Source organism: Mytilus galloprovincialis, chromosome 12 (genome assembly GCF_965363235.1).
Source record: "Mytilus galloprovincialis chromosome 12, xbMytGall1.hap1.1, whole genome shotgun sequence".
Taxonomy (NCBI): Eukaryota; Metazoa; Mollusca; class Bivalvia; order Mytilida; family Mytilidae; genus Mytilus; species Mytilus galloprovincialis.
Genome location: NC_134849.1, coordinates 30,890,782 through 30,911,584, shown reverse-complemented (window position 1 = coordinate 30,911,584; position 20,803 = coordinate 30,890,782). Strand labels below are relative to the sequence as shown.

The 20,803-nt window shown below is 31.1% G+C and overlaps 1 protein-coding gene across 6 annotated transcripts in view; it reads right to left on the bottom strand.

Annotated features, from left to right (window-relative positions):
• Positions 1-7,242: 7,242 nt before the first annotated feature.
• Positions 7,243-20,803, bottom strand: part of LOC143055453 (sodium-dependent phosphate transporter 2-like) — a 37,417-nt gene continuing 23,856 nt past the window's right edge. For 5 of the 6 annotated variants that reach the window (XM_076228598.1, XM_076228601.1, XM_076228599.1 and 2 more), the window contains exons 8-17: positions 20,322-20,417; positions 19,891-19,977; positions 18,935-18,993; positions 17,578-17,635; positions 16,986-17,051; positions 16,276-16,346; positions 15,394-15,515; positions 14,362-14,547; positions 11,545-13,330; positions 7,243-11,508 (exon numbers count right to left, since the gene is read on the bottom strand). In XM_076228598.1, coding sequence (XP_076084713.1) covers positions 13,093-13,330; positions 14,362-14,547; positions 15,394-15,515; positions 16,276-16,346; positions 16,986-17,051; positions 17,578-17,635; positions 18,935-18,993; positions 19,891-19,977; positions 20,322-20,417 — 983 coding nt within the window. In that variant the 3' untranslated portion in view covers positions 7,243-11,508; positions 11,545-13,092. Of the gene's footprint in view, positions 11,509-11,544; positions 13,331-14,361; positions 14,548-15,393; positions 15,518-16,275; positions 16,347-16,985; positions 17,052-17,577; positions 17,636-18,934; positions 18,994-19,890; positions 19,978-20,321; positions 20,418-20,803 lie in introns of all 6 variants that reach the window. The other variant, XM_076228603.1, reaches the window with a different exon arrangement.

Below are 20,803 nucleotides of genomic sequence, written 5' to 3'. Positions count from 1 at the left end.
TATGTACTATTTTTAGCCATGCATGGTGGCCATCTTGGTTGGTTGGCCGGGTCAGCGGACACAATTTTTAAACGAGATACCACAATGATGATTGTGGCCAAGTTTGGTTCAATTTGGCCCAGTAGTTTCAGAGGAGAAGATTTTTGTAAAAGATAACTAAGATTTACGGAAATGGTTAAAAATTTACTATAAAGGGCAATAACTCCTAGAGGGATCAACTGACCATTTCGGTCAGGTGGACTTATTTGTAAATCTTACTTTGTTGAACATTTTTGCTGTTTACAGTTTATCGCTATCTATAATAATATTCATGATAATAACCAAAAACAACAAAATTTCCTTAAAATTACCAATTCAGGAGCAGCAACCTAAAAACGGGTTGTCCGATTCATCTGAAAATTTCAGGGCAGATAGATCTTGACCTGATAAACATTTTTACCCCTATGTCAGTTTTGCTCTTAATGCTTTGGTTTTTGAGTTATAAGCTAAAAACTGCATTTTACCCCTATGTTCTATTTTTAGCCATGGTGGCCATCTTGGTTGGTTGCTCGGGTCACCGGACACAATTTCTAAACTAGATACCCCAATAATGATTTTGGCCATGTTTGGTTAAATTTGGTTAAAAGTTTACAGACGACGGACGCCGGACGACGACGGACGACGGACGCCAAGTGATGAGAAAAGCTCACTTGGCCCTGTGGGCCAGGTGAGCTACAATTACAACTATCGGTTATCATAAGTGATTCCTATTTCAGATGAACAACCTGACATGACCCTCATTGAACAAAGATCAACTGCCAGTGTAGAAGCTCAATTTCATGGTAAGTAACAACACACAACACGTTTAGCTAGGACATAAAGAATGTGTGCAAAAACATAACACCATGTTGTATATGGAAGAAATAAAAATATGTCCTACATAGTGCATTTGCACAAAAAATCTGCAATCAAATACAGTAGCAAACATTAACTAGAGGCTCTAAAGAGCCTGTCGCTCACCTTGGTCTATGTGAATACTTAACAAAGGACACAGATGGATTCATAATAAAATTGTGTTTTTGTGATGGTGATATGTTTGTAGATCTTACTTTACTGAACATTCTTGTTGCTTGCAATTATCTCTATAATGAACTTGACCCAGTAGTTACAGTAGATAATGTTAGTGAAAATTTACAAATTTTAAATTGTTAAAAATTGACTATAAAGGGCAAGATCTCCTTAAGGGGTCATCTGACCTTTTTGGTCATGATGACTTATTTAGGTTTTACTTTGCTGTACATTATTACTGTTTATAGTTTATCTCTATCTATAATAATATTCAAGATAATAAACAAAAACAGCGAAATTTCCTTAATATTACCAATTCAGGGACAGCAACCCAACAATGATAAACAATTTAAGCACATGTCAGATTTGCCATAAATGCTTTGGTTTTTGAGTTATAAGCCAAAAACTGATTTTACCCCTATGTTCTATTTTTTGCCATGGTGGCCATCTTGGTTGGTTGGCCGGGTCAGCGGACACAATTTTTAAACGAAATACCACAATGATGATTGTGGCCAAGTTTGGTTCAATTTGGCCCAGTAGTTTCAGAGGAGAAGATTTTTGTAAAAGATAACTAAGATTTACGGAAAATGGTTAAAAATTTACTATAAAGGGCAATAACTCCTAGAGGGGTCAACTGACCATTTCGGTCAGGTGGACTTATTTGTAAATCTTACTTTGTTGAACATTTTTGCTGTTTACAGTTTATATCTATCTATAATAATATTCATGATAATAACCAAAAACAACAAAATTTCCTTAAAATTACCAATTCAGGGGCAGCAACCTGAAAACGGGTTGTCCGATTCATCTGAAAATTTCAGTGCAGATAGATCTTGACCTGATAAACAATTTTACCCCCATGTCAGTTTTGCTCTAAATGCTTTGGTTTTTGAGTTATAAGCTAAAAACTGCATTTTACCCATATGTGCTATTTTTAGCCATGGTGGCCATCTTGGTTGGTTGGCCGGGTCACCGGACACAATTTCTAAACTAGATACCCTAATAATGATTTTGGCCATGTTTGATTAAATTTGGTTAAAAATTTACAGACGACGGACGACGGACGACGACGGACGACGACGGACGACGGACGCCAAGTGATGAGAAAAGCTCACTTGGCCCTTTGGCCAGGTGAGCTAAAAATACAACTATCGGTTATCATAAGTGATTCGTATTTCAGATGAACAACCTGACATGACCCTCATTGAACAAAGACCAACTGCCAGGGTAGAAGCTCAAGTTCATGGTAAGTAAACATTAGCGAAGGAGGGCAAATGCTATAAGTTCCACTATTGCGACAATAACTGTTTACTATTTAGGTAACATCTGAGGTATTAATTTGTACGAACGTTGCAACATCTGTTTATCTTTTCTGTTCTGCAAACATATTTGTTGATTTTAAATCGTACCATTTAGTGATAAGACATGTACGAACATATTAAGAGAGTCATTTATCAAAGAATATGTAGCAGTGGTTTATGGAATTCAAAACTGCAAAGTTTACAAATCAAAGAAATGCAAACTGGTACAATGACAGGTTCACGTCTCCTTAAATCCATCTATCACTCATCATGCCAATCTTGATTTTAAACAATGTCCCAGTAGAGAATAGACAGTTTACGCAAATTTACCAAATTGATCATAACCATAAAAACATGTCTCTGATGTGTTGAGACAAAGAAACGCATAACTGTTAAACTCTTAATGGAGAATGTAGAACCAGATTTCATTCGTTCTTTATCATAAGTCTCCAGGAGATGTTTTTAGTAGCCCATTCAGTAAATTGAGTCCGTATAATTGTAACCTGCACTTACTTGGCGTTTCAAAACAAATAGGTATTCACCAGAAATAGGACAAATGATCAGTCATTTATGAGAAATGGGAAGCTATTACTTTGAAAACATAAACCCTCCCTTTTGCCATCGATCCTAGTTTGAGTTTCAACTGTCATTTTCATTCATAATACTTAGATGTGAAGCACTCCGCAATTTGTCGTTTATTTTCACGGATTTCGCTATACTTTTTTAAACTTTTGGATTATAGCTCTTCATCTTTTATATAAGCTTTGGATTTTACATATTTTGGCCACGAGCATCACTGAAGAGACATGTATTGTCGAAATGCGCATCTGGTGCAGAAAAATTGATACCGTTAATGTTAATCATTGTATTTACAGTAAAGTTTGAGTTGGTATCAGTATTGCTTTTCTTTCGTTGACGTAAAAACGAAATTCGTATATACGAATCAAATTATTATATAATCGTCATGGTTATATAAGAATAGCTTGTAGCTCTTTAAAGGGGACCGAAGAATTTTAGCGTTAACTCTTGAAGAAATAAGAATTTTAATATTATTGTAGAATTATATTGATTTAAAAAGAAGACAATTCAAATTATAGGAATCCACAGCTGACTAACACTAATGGCTATAAATAAAAACAGGCGAGTTTATTCAATCCACTTATGATTATGCTTTACTCTTAGTAACATAGTAATGACTCATTCACTGCAGTGAACAGTTCAATTTCAAAATGATTTTATATTTGAATATATATTAATAAAACAATACCAAATATTGTAACAATATTTGTATGTCTTTTTCACTTTTAATTTACAGTTGCAGATTTACCTAAACTTCTCACAGAAAATCCGGTAAATGACGACTCAGGGAGATTTTTACCGAACGGAGAAACCTCATTGTCTATGCCGTACCATAATGGAAGTATGAACCATTGAAAAAACATACCAACCGAACAGCATCTCCTCATACAACTATTGGTGTATGAAGTTGGACTCTTCCGTCCAATCAATATTATCCAAACAGATCAATATGCATTTTGCTTAGTTAGAGAAAATGCTTAGATGAAATAACGAACAAGATCGCAGAAGGACAAATTATAAAAAGACGTCAATGAAAGCCATAGTACTAAAATGTAAGCGGAGCAAATAATATTGACACGGGCAAATTTATTTCTGAATATGTCAATTTAAAACTGACATGATTGTAACATTACAAATCACAAAGATTTAAAATCAGTTTTAGATAGACAAAACAAATGCCTTATATTATCAGATACCTACGTAATATATAATTCTTATCATTGTTTCAGCAATGTTGCGTTTACGACGGTAAACCTTGGTTGTTTGTAATTCCACGTATATGGTAACATATTGCTATTCAGTATGATATACAGTACGATTGTACTTAAAGATGAACGATATTAGTTATGTTGGTGTAATCAAAGGTGTACATAATTTTATACTGGTATAAAATTCAGTACACCCCTGATTGCAGCAAGATAACGAATTTATTTCTTATTAAGCGATAGATAACTTATTTTTATACCAATGAATAAAATTAAATGAAATCTTTTAAGCACTTTCACTACATAGAATAGAATAGAATAGAATTTTTATTTCCAATTAAAGGGCCCTATAAAGAGCTTTAATGACAAGTACATAAGATTCGACATAAATTAGAGACATACACATTTTTAACCATGACATTGCTGCATGTTGTTAAACATTTTATTTCATTTTTATTTTGGGAAAAACTATATTTTTGAAGTTGTGTTTTGACCAGTCGTGCGTAAATGGGCATTAAGTGTTACCCTTGGTCGTGCGACTATCCGTCCGCCATATTGTCGTTTTCTCACTTCTAACTTAAAATCTTCTCATCATAATTCTATAAAACTCATACTCAATAATAATTTCGGTACTTATACATACATCGGATTTCAAATGGTTGGCTTTGAGCGTTCCTAATGAAGGTAAATCCAGAAAACGCTTCGGACGCATGTAGTTATTAAACGTCGTGTTGTCATCAATATTTTATACCTCCTTTGAACTGAGTTATTTTTCAACGTTTTGGCCTATTTTTTCTCCCCGGATGAACTAGAATGCAGTATTACAACCGGGTAATGATCAAACCAGATTTTAAGATTCTTGCTACAAAAGACGTCATCCGGTTTTTCAACAGTTAAAACGTGCAAACTTTCATGGAAATGCATACTAGTAATACACATAATTGATTATGAATATTTAATCGTTAATCCCATTACTTCAGTTTTTGTCAGTAAGGTATTTTCATTACGTTTGTCAACTACTAGACAGTCAACAACTGTCGCTTTTTCTTTAGAAAATCAATATAACAATAGATATAGATTTAAAAAATACATCTAAGGTTTTTATGTTTTTACATTCTTTTAATATTTTTTTTATAAGTTCAGAGTTTTTGACTCAATAGTTTGCATTTCTTTTCTTTTTTATGAATTCAGAGTTTCGGACGCAATAGTTTAAAGTTTTTCTTTGTTGAAATAGTTATTTGTGTAATTAAGATTATATTACAATAGTAACCAGTTTCCTACAGTCGGAAATGTTTGTACTAAGTCAAGTATACGAATTATTTTAATCACTTTGATGTATTTGAGCTTTTGTATTTGCTATTTTATAGAACTTTCCATTCTGAATTTCTTTAAGTTCGGTATTTTGGGATTATATCTTTAACTCTAGGTGTTTGGAGTTGAGTTACATATATTATATATAATCAGGATTATACGAGCATTATGATTTGTAATTCAATTTTTATAGGTTGTTTTTATTCTTTTTAATGTTTCAAACTGAATTAGCTTATTAAATTTTACATATTTTCATATGATATTTGTTGTTACTTTATCTTTAATTACATGCTTCTCATCAGATAGATTTTCTTGAAAGGAATTTTATTCCTATCTTCATATAAATATGTACCTATATCCTACATGTAGTTTTCACCATATTTTCTTAGGACTTAAGTTTTATAAGCGAATACCATTTCGCAATTATAGTCAAATTTAGGCTACAGAAGTTTACCATGTTCAACTCTCATAAATCAGTTTTGAAGAGCAAATATCAGGGCAACAAACAAAAGGTGTGGAGATCTTGTGCGTCATACCATGCCAAGAGAATTCAATTGTTATTCAAAGATTAACGACCGCTAATGTGGTTAGTGTGTTGAGGCGTTTCAGTCAACCAATTCGCCTTTTACAGACTATGGATAATCTCATTGTTCGAACACCAAAATAACGTTACGTCTTTGGATGGATTTCCATTGTTTAGATCATCGCCTGGTTGTACATTTGTCAAATCGATGCCCTGTTTATCTTGCTACATGGTAGGAAGCTCATTGTTGAAGGTCGTCTAGTGACCAAATGTTGCTTACTTCTAACGATGAGATATAAGGTGGAGAGTTGTCTCATTGTATTCAAACCACATCTTATTTCTATATATAGAAACTTGTTCGGTATTTACGATTTTAATGACACATTTCTTTGGAAAATTTCCAATTCACAAAACGTCAACTGCTGAATAACATCCTCCTGACTCAGAATCGGCACATACGGAATGTGCTGAAATCTAACATGCATGGTGGTTCCCACACCTCCCCCTAATCTAGGCTCAGGTTTTCCTATTTCCTGAAATAATCTATACCAATAACGCATGTAGCAAGGTTTTGACAGGCCAAACATGAACAAGAAATATGTCATCTTACAAGGTTTCAAGAACAAAAGATGAAACATGTAGAATAGGTTGTGTCAGAAGTGCACAGGCATACTTTCATTACTCGATGAAATAAAATCCATAATGCTGGAAAGTAGATACTTGTATCATATAAAAGAGAGGCGAAAGATACAAAAGTGATAATCAAACCTATACCTCGAAAATAAACTGATAACACCATGGCAAAAAAGAACAAGATCAACAGACAAAAAAACACAACACAGATAACAAACAAGAAAGTGTCCCAAGTAAACGGATGCCCCAATCACACTATCATTTTCTATGTTCAGTGGACCGTGAAATTGGAGTAAAAACTTTAATTTGGCATTAAAATTAGAAAGATCATATCATAAGGAACATGCGTACTAAGTTTCAAGTTGATTGGACTTCAACTTCATCAAAAACTACCTAGACCAAAAACTTTAACCTGAAGCGGGACGAACGGACGGACCATCAGACCGACGAACGAACAGACCCACAGACCAGAAAACATAATGCCCCTCTACTATCGTAGGTGGGGCATAAAAACAGAGCTACACAAACCCACCAAAGAATTTGGATAATTAAAGGTGCTATAGAAAGTAAGAAGATATTTCTGAACATGCAGCGCACTTTGTGTTGCTTTTATCAAATACTAAAGTAAAACAAACATAAATACAACCGGTCTATTAGTTTTATTAGAAATAGTATAATTTATTGTTGTTGGCAATAGTTACTATAAACACAATGTTCATTTAACAAAATGGATTAAAACTAGCATGGTTGGAATTACACTGATATGCAAAAAAATAACAAAAAACAACAAATCAAAACAAAACAAATTAACAATGTCTGATTTTTCTAAAATTTCAATTTAATCTTAAAATCAATAGTTCATATCTTAATGTTACAATTTACAGATGTTCCGAGTATATTTTTATAAAAAAAATAACATGTATTAATCAATATCTTTCATTACAGTTAAAGATTTATATAGTTCCAATTCTCCTCAGGAGCATAGTATAATGCGAGTACGTCAACTCTCTTGAAGTTTCCGTAATTAACTTGTTTTTACTTTTATTTAAGCAATTCTAATAAAAAAAATCATCACTTTATGAACTCCCGACATATTTTTAAGTTGGACAGCAGATTTTGTAATAGGAGGATAGTTTTTTTTACTTTAAATGTTTACTTTTGTTGATTAAATTAACGGCCCTTATTCAATAACTGAATTGAATTTTAGTAAAGAAATATAACTTCATGGTTCAAACAATCTCTATACAGAATCCTGTCGTTTGAAAATAAACCCATCATAGATGCCAGAATTTAAAATTTGTATGCCAGCACACAGCAAATGGAGAAAACGAAATTCCTTTTTCGAGCTTTGATGAAACAGAAATTCTTAAAACATTCTTAAAAAAGCTCCTGAAAAAGACCCTTACTACAAGCACGTCCCGTAAAACAAAACTAAACATTTTTAGTGGTCTTTGCAGATTTGATTAAATATTTTTTTAAATGAAAAAATAATACTAAATTTTCTTTTCAATCCTTATAATTCCTGATGATCAGTTAATGCTTTAACCCCTAGGTTCTTCAAAAGACTAGCTGTTTAAATGCCTTATAGTAGATTTATTTTATTATCATTTAAACTTGGGAATTCCATAAGTATTCATACAATTATATGTTTTTTTACTATTTTAGAAGAAAAACTTAAATGACTGCAAATATTCAATACTGCTGTTAGAAAATAAAAAAGTCACTTATTACTTTGTATAGAAGACAGTTCCTGTTTATGTAATACACAATCGACTTAAAAAAAATATTGGCAGTTTTCGTTGATCAGTTTTGACATATATATTTAAAATCACTACACACAAGTATATGTTAAAATACATATTTACATGGCATTCATTCATTCAATCATACAAAAATCAATATATAACAAATATATACAAATACTTTTTGAAAGCCATCTGGTATAAGATTGTAATAAAACAATACTTATGAAAGAATAATTTTTAATTTTTAAATAATGAATATTAGGTTGTAATAAAAAAATTCTTATGAAAGAATTTTCTTTAAAGCAAAATTCATCCAGTGTGTGGGTAGAGTAAATATCTTTGACAAGCTTGCTTGCTAGCTGAACCATGAAGTTATTATTAGCATAGGTATACTTCCCTCCTTGAAGAGTAGACTAGTCAAACAGATAACTGATCTATCGGTCTGTAGGACTAGACTACTCCAAAGGCCAGTTTGATATTAACTTGACCTACACACTTAATACCTTTTGCTGTAAATAATGAATATTCAAAAACCTTTCTTTTTTTTATAATGTTACCGTCGACTTTCATGTTTTACTAGCATAAATCAAGATGCAACAGCCAAGATTTTTCTGGATTAGACAAACCTGCATGTAATGTACACTAAGAAAGTCATTTCAATGTGAAAAAAATTACCATCAACTGAAATGGTGTCACTATCTCAATATTCTTTGTTCAAGCAACTGACTAGCTTCACAAACTAAATAAACTTCAAATCCACATTTACATGAAAGGATAGAAAAGCACTAATGACAATGACAACAGAATCTTAATACCGTTTTATTGTGTTTTTAAAACATTTTATTTCAATACATTCAGCTTTTAACTTATAAGTTACTGCATGTTTGATATTATTGTAAATTTTCCCCTGTACAAAATATAACATTATATGTTCAATATTTTTTTTCAAAGCACAATTTTCTTTTGTTTATTCTTTTTACTATCTTTGGTGATTATTTAGTAAAAAGAATAAAAAAAGTTGCCCAGCAATATATTCAAATTTGACAATGGCTGGATATTCGCCTTTTCAGAATCTAAAGGACTATGGGTAATTTCATTGTTTGTACACCAAAATGAAAAAAAAAGGTTATGTCCATTGTTTAGAACATTTTGAACCAATCACAACGTTTTGGGGTACATTTTAGAAAATATTACCCAGAATGCAATAAATTCTGAAAAGGCAAATGAAGTGGACCTGAGATGAGAGGTTATGAGGTGATAATTTAACATGTAATATATACAATGGAAATGAGAAATTATTTGAGATTCTTGAATTATTATGTACTGTGGTTGGCAGAAAATGAAGAATATAGCACAAAAAAGTACAAGACATAGAAATCTCTGACAGATCTGCAAGTTTTCATCTCTCCAACAAGCCATGTCAAAGTAAAGTAATGATAGGAATATTACCTAGGAGTGGTCCAGGTCTTTTATACTTCCTGATGGTCAAGGATGTTCCCTTGTCATGTTTGGGATTATTGTCAGATTTTTCATAATCCTCTGGTTTTATTCATTTGAATAATTTTCATAGGGGATATTTTTTCATGATTTTTTCTTTTCATCAATAGAGAAAGTATGATAAAAACCAATATTTGACCCATGAAATTACCCCCCCCCCCTCGAAAAAAAAGCAACACTAAATGAAAAGGAAGATATAGCAGAATTTTTACTTACATCAAAATCTTTGCAAAAGACATTTTATAGCAATTTTAGGTGAAGATTGTTGCTCCTATCTTACAGAAATGATAAAATTGTCATTATCAAGAATAAAGTACAGATAGCTTTTATAAGAAAAAATTGGTCGTCATTTCCTAAAAAGAAAACTACAACTCCTGGATAATATCACAAGTCAACTGCATTTCATTTATATTCAAAGCTTTTCTCTGTATATAGTATTAAATGTGATGTTTTCTTTCAAATTAAACCTTACAAAGCCATTTATGTACTATGTACAGTTGTTGACTTGTAATGTTTGCAATGAAACCTGCCAAATCTGATAAACTGAATATTATCAAATCAATCTATACATTTACACTTGAAATTATTGCATTTTAAGTTACAATTGCAGCCAACTAACTGGCTTATTTATTTATTTCATACAAGATAAACTACAAAAAACCCTCCAAGAATACACCTCTTTGGCCAAGAAAACTCAACACATATATTTTTTGGGGTCTTCATGGAAAATAAATAATGGCCAAATATTGTACTGATAATACAATTATGATTATTGAAAATCTATTTTTGATCAATAAAAAAAATGTTATTGTCAGTAGGTCTTTATCTACTCTTTTTAACCCTTTTCTATAACACCGAATAATCTAAGATTTTACAATGGATATCAGTGCAGCAATAAAATATGTAATTTATATGAAAAAGAACATTTATTTCATTCATTTTGTATTTCTTTCTTTTATTTTAATTTTTTAATTTTTTTTTTAATGTTTTTTTATTGGTTTTTTTTTTTTGGTCTTTTTTTATTTTATTTTTTTATATTTTCCCCAAGTCCCATTATTTTAATGGTTTTACTTGAAAAAAAATGTTAGCTTTTTCATATTCATTGCCTGATTTTTGGAACTGATTATAAAAATAAATCTGCTCGATAAAACATTTGAATATTATCCTTTTATGATACAAGTTTAAAATTTCTCATTGTGAACACGAAAAATGAATTCAGTGATTTTTTTTTTATACATCTCGATAATTTTGAAATATTGTGATTCACAAAGATGTTGAACTAGTTCAACACTCACAAGTTTGTACGTATCCTGTAAATAGTATTATAATGCTTACTTATCAATCTAACAGTTTACATCATGAACAATAGATACCGTCAACAACTAAAATGCTGTAAAAGAGCACTTTTAAAACAATTACCCGAAAAACAAAGCTTAAAATACAAAAATATTTTATTAAATTAAGAACAGCACTCATTCCTTGCATTAATCAGCACTACTTTCATACTGGAACTATTGAGAGTTGGTACTCCTTGATTTCATTTGACATTTAGTTAATTAAATTTTGAAAAAGTATCTCAACAAAGTAAAAACTTTTTTCTATGACCAGAATCATAAATCTTTATTCAAAAGGGAGAATATTTCCTTTTCATTCATATTTACTGGAACCTCTACCATACTTTCAACATTCATATTTACTGGAACCTCTACCATACTTTCAACAATGTGTACAGCATAACTTTTTTGCTTTCTTACTACTAAGGATTAATCCAGGAAAAATGTAGGGGGTTGGACGACAACACTTTTATTTAAAACCCACATTTTTTTATTATTTTTATTTGTAACAAAACTATATATGCATAATGCTCACATCCCTATAACCCACAGAAAAATATGATGTGATGTCCAAACCTCAAATACATGTTTCTAGGATTGTCCTAAGGGAAGTAACTGCAGTGCTGACTTACATAAGATAAGTTGGATTTATATAGAAATCACAGTTCAAAATTACAGATCATTAATATAAGTTACATGTAGTTAATACAAAATATAACTTTACATATATTAGAATTGTTAATAAATGATATATTAATACATACAAAAATAAAATATACATTTGACTTCAAATGAAAAGTCTATGTTTTTGGTTTCTTTTATAGTGGCAATGAGTCTATATCCAGTGAAGCTAGAATTCTATCATTACAGTTAATCAGTTAATAATCTTTCTGATTTTTTGTTTTGGCCAACAAGGTATATAATTTCATATTCCCTGTTTTAATCGACTATCAAATTGCATGATTAGCCTGAATATTTCACTGACGTCTCCTTTGTCAAGTTATTTTATTTCAACATATTATGTTCAGTTTACCCAACAATATACTTTATTTTAGAGATCTTCAAAATTTCATTTAAAAATATTGAATCCAACCCAACCCCCACACACTAAATTCTTAAAATCCTTAACCGTTCAAACTATATAAGTACTTTCCAGGAAGACCTGGATTCAAATAATCTCAATGAAATTTTCTAAATCAAAAAATAAATGAAAATTAAATTTCATTTAGAAATATTGAATACATATCCCCCTTACACACTAAAATCAAATTCTGAAAAATCCTTAACTGTTCAAACTACATATGTACTATCAAGAGACCTGGATTCACTTAATCTCAATGAAATTTTATAAAACAAAATATAAATGAAAATTGTCCATATCATTATTATTGCAAGGACAATGCATAAGACCCAATAGAAAAATAGGTGTGTATTCATTTTGAAACATAATTCGGTTCTTAATGTGAAATTATTCAAGAAAGTTACAGAATAACAACTGTATAAGCCTTCTTATTCATAAAACTTTTTAAGTTCAACTTAAAAGCACTATTTTAATATGCACGCAATGAAATCTTCAATAATCAAAAACAAGTTAGCAGCACTATCTTCACTTGTATGCACTAATATTTTCATCCATCAAATAAGGTAAGCAGCACTATCTAAACATTCATGCACCTTAATTTTCACCCATGGACATAAGTTTAGCTTCCATTCTTCACAACACACTACAATTTCACATTTACTCCATGCACTCACAGCAAATATTATGCTAACAGAATTTTAGATGAAAGACATCTTTGACGGAAAATGATTAGAACATATAAAATCAAGTTTTCTACCAATGATATCAAGCAATGTGGTTTTTGATGCATACTTTATCAACATTTTTGCTTCTCTATCGTACAGTCATCACAGATCTTACATGACTAAAGAGAAAATAAACATTGTCAATGCACTTATACCGCCAGATACAGGAACAGTCACAATCCATGCCAATGCTATGTTTCGGAATAATTTCCAGTCCACATTTTCTCTGGACCGAACTCTGCCAACGGCTACCACAGATCCAACTTTACAATGAGTTGAACTGATAGGAATGCCAATGTTAGAAGCAATAAGTACTGTTAGAGCTGAACCAATCTCAATACAAAATCCACTGAAATGGAAGAAATTGATATATAAAATACATGAAGTAAAAAATTCATAAATTTTGTTAATAATTACCTCCCCTGTGCACCAATGCAAAGAACCTGAACATGCTGAACTGTTGTACTGTAAATTCAGAAATTATTGTGTGAATTTTTAATTGTGATTTTGTTATTTTAGACTAAAATGCGGTTTTAATTTTGATGTCATTGAGAAAAATTTCTTTAATTCATATAAAAAGTTTCAAAATGCAGGAAAAAAATATTGGAATGCAACCCTATTGCATTTTTCACAATTATAAAAACATGGCAATAGTTTCTGAATTTACAGTAATTATTATAAAGTGGTAAAATTTTATTTTACATTCAAATTTGCTATCTAAATATATATAATATGTTTCATGTTCTAGTTGATTTTAGAGCTCTTGCAATAAAACTTATACTGTTATAAACACTGTATACTTTATTGTATCTTTTCATTATCTTTTTTATTTCAAATGTAACTAGTGAGTCTTTTGAAGACAAATCATTTGTCTGGCATACAAAACATGCTCACTGATGATATCCCCGCCCAAATATTGGACGGGGAACAGGAAGTTGTTGAGTGATGAATCTGAAAATGCATCACATGATATAGCTAACTGATATGAAGCATGAAACCAAATTTCAGAAATCCTTGTAAAAAAGTTCCTGAGAAAAAGGTGACAAAAATGTTCAACTTGGATGTCATGTGTAATATGATGTAACTGTTTTTTTAAACAGGAAGTTGCTGAATGATGATTCTGCACTTGCACCACACGATAAAGCAGATTTATATAAACCCTGAAACCAAATTTCAGAAATCCTTGTTATGTAGTTCCTGAGAAAATCATTCATGATTTTTTTCTCAAGCCCTCACAGGTTCGTTTTGATTATAAGGTTATATATCTTTACATCTAACACAAGATTTTGGTAATAAAGAGAGCAGGGTGTTGTGCTAAGCGAAAACAGAAGTGTTACTAAAAGTATGGAGAAAAAAAATAGCAGTTAAGAAGAAACTCACGATGATGGTGTAATTTTGGCAAGATCTGTTCCCATTGTCTTGATAACTCTTCTGCCATATATCCACAAACCAATGGCTATACCAAATCCTCCATAAAAAAGGATCCAGATTGGAGTTTGGGCCTTCTGTAGTGCACTTCCTTCTGTTCCTATCAGCCAGACAGCAACCAGAGGACCAATGGAGTTACTGTAAATGGTTTACAAGGTCAATGAAATTTTACAAATCATAGTTGATGATGATGTATAATGACTTCTGTATTTCAGTGGTTGTCGTTTGTTACTGAATATCATAGTTTTTTGTTTATTGTTTAGAATATAAATTGGGCTGTTTGTTTTCTTGTTTTAATTGTTTTACATTTGTTGTTTTGGGGCCATCTATAGCCTGCCATATGCATCTAATATGGGTTTTGCTGATCATTATTGAAGGCAGTTACTATGTTGGCATATAGTTGCTAACATTCTATGTCATTTGGTCTCTGGTGGAGATACATGTCTGATTGGCAATCAATACCACATCTACTTCAAATTATTTTTATATATTTAGCCTTATATCCAAACCATTTCATTTATTCTCCATTAAACATTTTTCAAATTACACAATTGTGACTTTGAAGGGTCTATTCTGGAGGTTCCATGAATATTTATCTGACACTGCTAAATCATGAAGACTTACCTGACATCATTTCGACCCTGAGCAAATGATCCAAACGTGGCAGTGAGAATCTGTAGAAAACAGAAGACTTACCCGACATCATTACCACCATGAGTAAATGATCCAAACGTGGCAGTGAGAATCTGTAGAAAACTGAAGACTTACCCGACATCATTACCACCCTGAGCAAATGATCCAAACGTGGCAGTGAGAATCTGTAGAAAACCAAAGACTTACCTGACATCATTACCACCATGAGCAAATGATCCAAACGTGGCAGTGAGAATCTGTAGAAAACTGAAGACTTACCCAACATCATTACCACCGTGAGCAAATGATCCAAACGTGGCAGTGAAAATCTGTAGAAAACTGAAGACTTACCTGACATCATTTCCACCATGAGCAAATGATCCAAACGTGGCAGTGAGAATCTGTAGAAAACTGAACAAGGCCACACATTCTGGCTTATCTTTTACATTTTCTCTTGCAATCATACGTTTTGTCTGGAAATTATAAATATTTTGTTTACTATCAATATAAAATATTCATCATTTTGGTAGAGTAGAAAATGTCTACTTTTCATTAGAGTTAAGACATTGCATTAAAGAAAAAATTAAATTATGAGATATTATAAAATAAAATGTATTAAGAAAACACAAAACAACTACAGCTGTGTACTTGAAATTGCAGGCCTTTCAGCTTAAAATAAATTATGGATGTTCAAAAGTCAAAAGAAAGTACAAGAAAAATTAAAAGATTTGAACCTATATTCTGCAAATTTGATATTGATTATTAGACATTGCGTTTGTGTCATTTGATGCATAACCAAGAATAAATGCATTTTTGCACTAAGCATACCTCCCTCTCAATTATAAAAATTTAGACACAGGAATTAAGTGTCTGAAAGATCCTAAAAGCACATACTTTACAACTTATCACTATCAAGCTGCTGATCAAATATAACATCCTTCTGTTCTGTAGGATTGGCATGAAGAGGGACGTAAACAATACAAGTGGACTGTAAAATTGGGGTCAAACTCTATTTTGGCTTTAAAATTAGAAAGACAATATCATGGGGAACATGTAATCTAAGATTAAATGTTTTAAGTGAATTGGACTTTAACTTCATCAAAAACTACCTTGACCAAAATTTTATCCTGAAGCAGCACAGGCTGATAACTAATGTATGCACATATCAAAAAACATAATGCCCCTAATTTGGAAATAATAAGAATGGCTCATATATCAATGATATAAAATTACCTCTTCATCTTCTGTTGATGAGGATGCTGATGATGATGAAGTGTTTTTACTGTCATTATTTTTGGTAAAAACTGTCAAAAAAAAGATTACAGTTAAATCCAATATAAAAATAAATACTGATAAATTAAAGATACATGTTTGACTTATTAGACTTATAGGTTTGTGTATATATTAAGAGGGACAGTAACAAATAAAGAAGTGGCAGTTGACGGCGTATTCATATATCTCAGCTCACAACTCAAAATTATATGTAAAAGAATGTAGATGTATGACAGACGTGAATAGAGATAGTGCTTGCATATAAACAAGTCATTTCTGGTTTGTTTTGTTCACACATTGTTATCTCGTCAGGTAATGTCTGTACCAAGTCAGGAATATGACAGTTGTTTCCATTTGTTAAATGTGTCAAGCCTTTAATTTTGCCATTAGACGTGCGACTTTCCATCCTCAATTTTCATTGGAGTTTGGTATTTTGTTATTTAACTACAGTCAAGCTGTACATGCAAAGTAACCGTGAAAGAATAAATATGTTCAGTAGTAATAGGTTAATGTGTGATGAAATTATTTTTTTGTACATTTTACAAATAGAAAAGTATCAGCACACAGATGACAAAGTACTTGTTTTATAGCCATTCACCTAGAGTGGGTGTACCCCCCCCCCCCCCCCCATAGATATTCTATTACACATGTAAGCATTGTTTGACACCTACCTTTGCTTTCATCATATTTGTCCAATAGAGGTAAATCTGAATTATCATTGGCTAAGGGAGTTGAAACTGAAAACAAAAAGACAAATATTTAATTAACAAAATTGTAATGTCTCAACAGCATCCTGTGTCTAGCTAACTATTTCCTCTGTCTACAGAGTTCATAAAAAAGATTATGCGGACTATAAACGCAGATCTAGACTACATGTAAATATAAACAGCCAACAATTACAAAAAAGAAATAAAGTCTATCACATTTATCAGAAAACTATGGAAAAATTAAGGTGGTACCTAACACTACAGGGAGATAACTCTGTAAAAACAGCTAAACGTTTTAATTACGTTGCGTTGTTATGGGAATATTAAGTATCTGAATGATCAAAATTAGGATTTGTCAAACTGCTATATAACCAGTGTAATTCTTCTGATAAAACGGTTGGTTCAAATTTTTTGAAATTTTTATATTTTTGTCAAAAGTAAATACTTTGTAAAAATTTTATGAAAATTAAACAAGCCAAATTAATTATAGTGAAGGTGTTGGGTACCACCTTCAATAGATAATAATAGTAGAAGCCTTTTTATGTATTGTACTTACATGAGGTAGTTAATGTATTTTTTTCTGGAGTTTTGTCTTCAATACCATTTGCAGAACTCTGTAAAAAATATATTCTCAATTAAGAAATGATTGAAAAAAGAGGCTTTAAAAAATTACCGATTAAATGTTGAATCTAGATCAAATCTTAATATTAAGAAAACAAATATTATTGTTATATAACATGCACTTTCATGGTACTACACTATCTGTTGCTATATATATTCATGATATTGTGTTGTGTTCATATATGTCCTACGTGCTTCATTAATTGTTTTTTTTTATAAATTATTGTTTTAGTTTTGTCAATTTAATCGTTTCCTATTTTTCATGTCAGCGCCTTTTATAGCCATATATATGGTATGTGTTTTTCTCAGGCCAAATAAAAATATATATGTGGTTCCAGTTACATACTTTTGAAAAATAGGGTCGGTAGGTCGGCAAATTTTATTAATTTTTTTTCTAAATTTTATTTAGGATTGCCAAAATCCGGAAAAAAAATCGTGTGTTTACCGAAATTGTTTCCAGTATTACACATGTCAATACCGGAAGTCGGACATTTTAAAAGTGTTTGGTTGCAAAATAAAGACAGTCATTTACGTTTTTCATTAATTTTGTTGCATTTTGACAACAAATTGTGATGAATTCTTGCATTTTACCAATAACAGATACTTCTTATGGAGATTCAAATGACAGAAATCTATGAATTTTATATTATTTTAATTCACAATCCTCAAAATTAGATCGTTCGAAATTTATTTTTCAGAAATGAAAAAAAAATTCTAGGGTCGGTCGGGTTACTGAAACCACACATATATTTTTATTGGGCCTCATTGATAAAGGCTGTATGGTTGTCTATACTTACTTACATCCACACCATTTGGGCTTTGGCTGATAGTTTTCTCATTGACAATCATACCACATCTTTTTTTATATAGGTTCCACAAATCATACCCTCATTTCTCTTTGAAGCAATGAAGTAACAAAAATTGCTTAATTTACAATTGAAAGCCTGGAATATTTTTTTTGTTTAACATAAAAGTTACAAAGCATTTAAAAAATAATATCTGTTCAAACCAAAATGAATATTAACCCTAAACTTAATGAATATTTTCAATTTAGACCATAAAAAAAAAGAATATTTGTTTGCCGAACTTGACCTACCCAAAATATATCTGCCTACTCAAAATCTTTTAATGTCCTGATGTGATTTTTTTCCTCAATCAGATAGGTATTAAGACTAAAAAACATCTGATACTTCAATTTCTCTTTGCCGAAAAAAAGGAAAAGAACCCTATCCTCTGTCTCTGCCATTGGGTAGGCTTTGGGCAAACCAAAATATTTTGAAGTGTGGCCTTACCTTCAATGGTGTGCTTGCATTAAATGGAGTACCTGTCTCCTCAACTTCAGTATATAAAACTGAAAATAAACAAGTTTTATGTTTTAATCTCTTTTTAAAAGCAGATTACTAAATGATGAATAAATATATGAATATGTTTTTAAATATTTTAAATTGGACTTCAACTTCAAAGTTTGTTTAAATATAAAGTTGGTGAAAACACAATGGAAATAACGGGGAAAAAAATAATTCTTTTTTGTCGAAGTGTTACAATGACCTTAATGAAGTCCTTTATGTTTATCTTGAGGTAGGTTATTGGTAGTCTAAAACATTTTTTGTGTCATAAAACATAAGAAATTATCAAAGTAAGCCAAATTATTTTGTTGAAACAGAAAGCGAAATGACAAATATACAAATATAATAAATAAGTGGGATAGGTGAACGTGAGGTTGTAGAGGTTTAGGCTTATTTTTTGATTTGTGATATGGTGCATTTAGGTAGTAACTTTACTATACCATGTACAGGGTTTTAGAAAATGCAATTATTTGCAGTTGGAACTTAAAGAAAAGCTTTATTTAAATTTTGATTTGTATAGCTGCAGAAAATATATCCAAGTCCTCACAAGTATTGTAGCCCTTTTTACTTGTCATACAAATATCTGAAATTAATCATTTAGTAAAATCAAATAATAATTTGAACTTGGAATTTTTAAAATTGAAGAAAGTCATTAATGTCTATTCAAATTATTTCCATTGTATGTTTTTTTTTTTTTTATTTATGATTTTTTTTTTTATTTCATCATCTAATCTAAGAAACAAACAATTTCTTACTTAATGAAAAAAACCTTTAACATTAAGTAAATGTTTGATATGGAAAAAGTGCCTTTTAACATTCTCATCAGGGTTGCCTTTCACAAATTAAAATAAATTTAACATAAAATGAAGACTTGATGATTTTATCTTTTTAATTTTACCTACCATCAGTTTCTTTATCATCTTTCAGTGGATATTTGGTTCCACTTTGATCCACATCATATTCTTTAACACTACTATGTGCCATATGAACTGAAGAAAAAAAGTCATTTCTGTAAAATTTGTAGTCAGATTTGACAACTGAAGTAAATGGTGTTCGCTTTTACCATTTTTTTATTCAAGAGTATGCAATGATTTATTGATGGTTGGTGCTTAAAGGCCTTTTAAAATAAACCAAATGATGTAGATTTATCAAGTTGCTATTTTTTTCCCAAATGTTTAAAAGAGGGGCGTGGCTGGATGTCAGTGTTGATGTTACAGTAGTGTGTTGTGTTTTCCAGTATTTCGAGTGTTTATATCTTATGTCCAACTTAAGATGACATTGTGAATTGTACATACAATTTTAGTTTTATTCATCAAAATATCTAAAAACTTACCAGAGCTTTGTACAAGAACGTCACGACTTTTCCCAAATTCATTGTCTACAGATATAGAACTTAATGATTCTTTGTCTTTAACTTTTGCAACTTCAGCTGAAAGACAAAAGTATAAATATATAGAGAATATCATATGGCTTTTTCAATATCGCATCCGTATCAACCCGAGACACCAATATAATCCAAAGAGCTCTGCTCGAGGGATAATATTGGTTGAGGGTTGATACGGTGTGTGATTTTGAAAAAGCCATATCATATACACTTTATTATATACATATAAATCAAGTAGATATTTTTTATGTGACATTACGTCATATAGAAAAGAAGGTTTGAAATGACGTCATACAGATTATAGGTTTGACATGACGTCATATAGAATAGCCTTTGCAACAGTGACTGCAATCGATGACGTGACGTCATACAGATTAAAGGTGTGATAAAGCATTTGCAACCGTGCTGATATCGATATCATCACGGGTGGC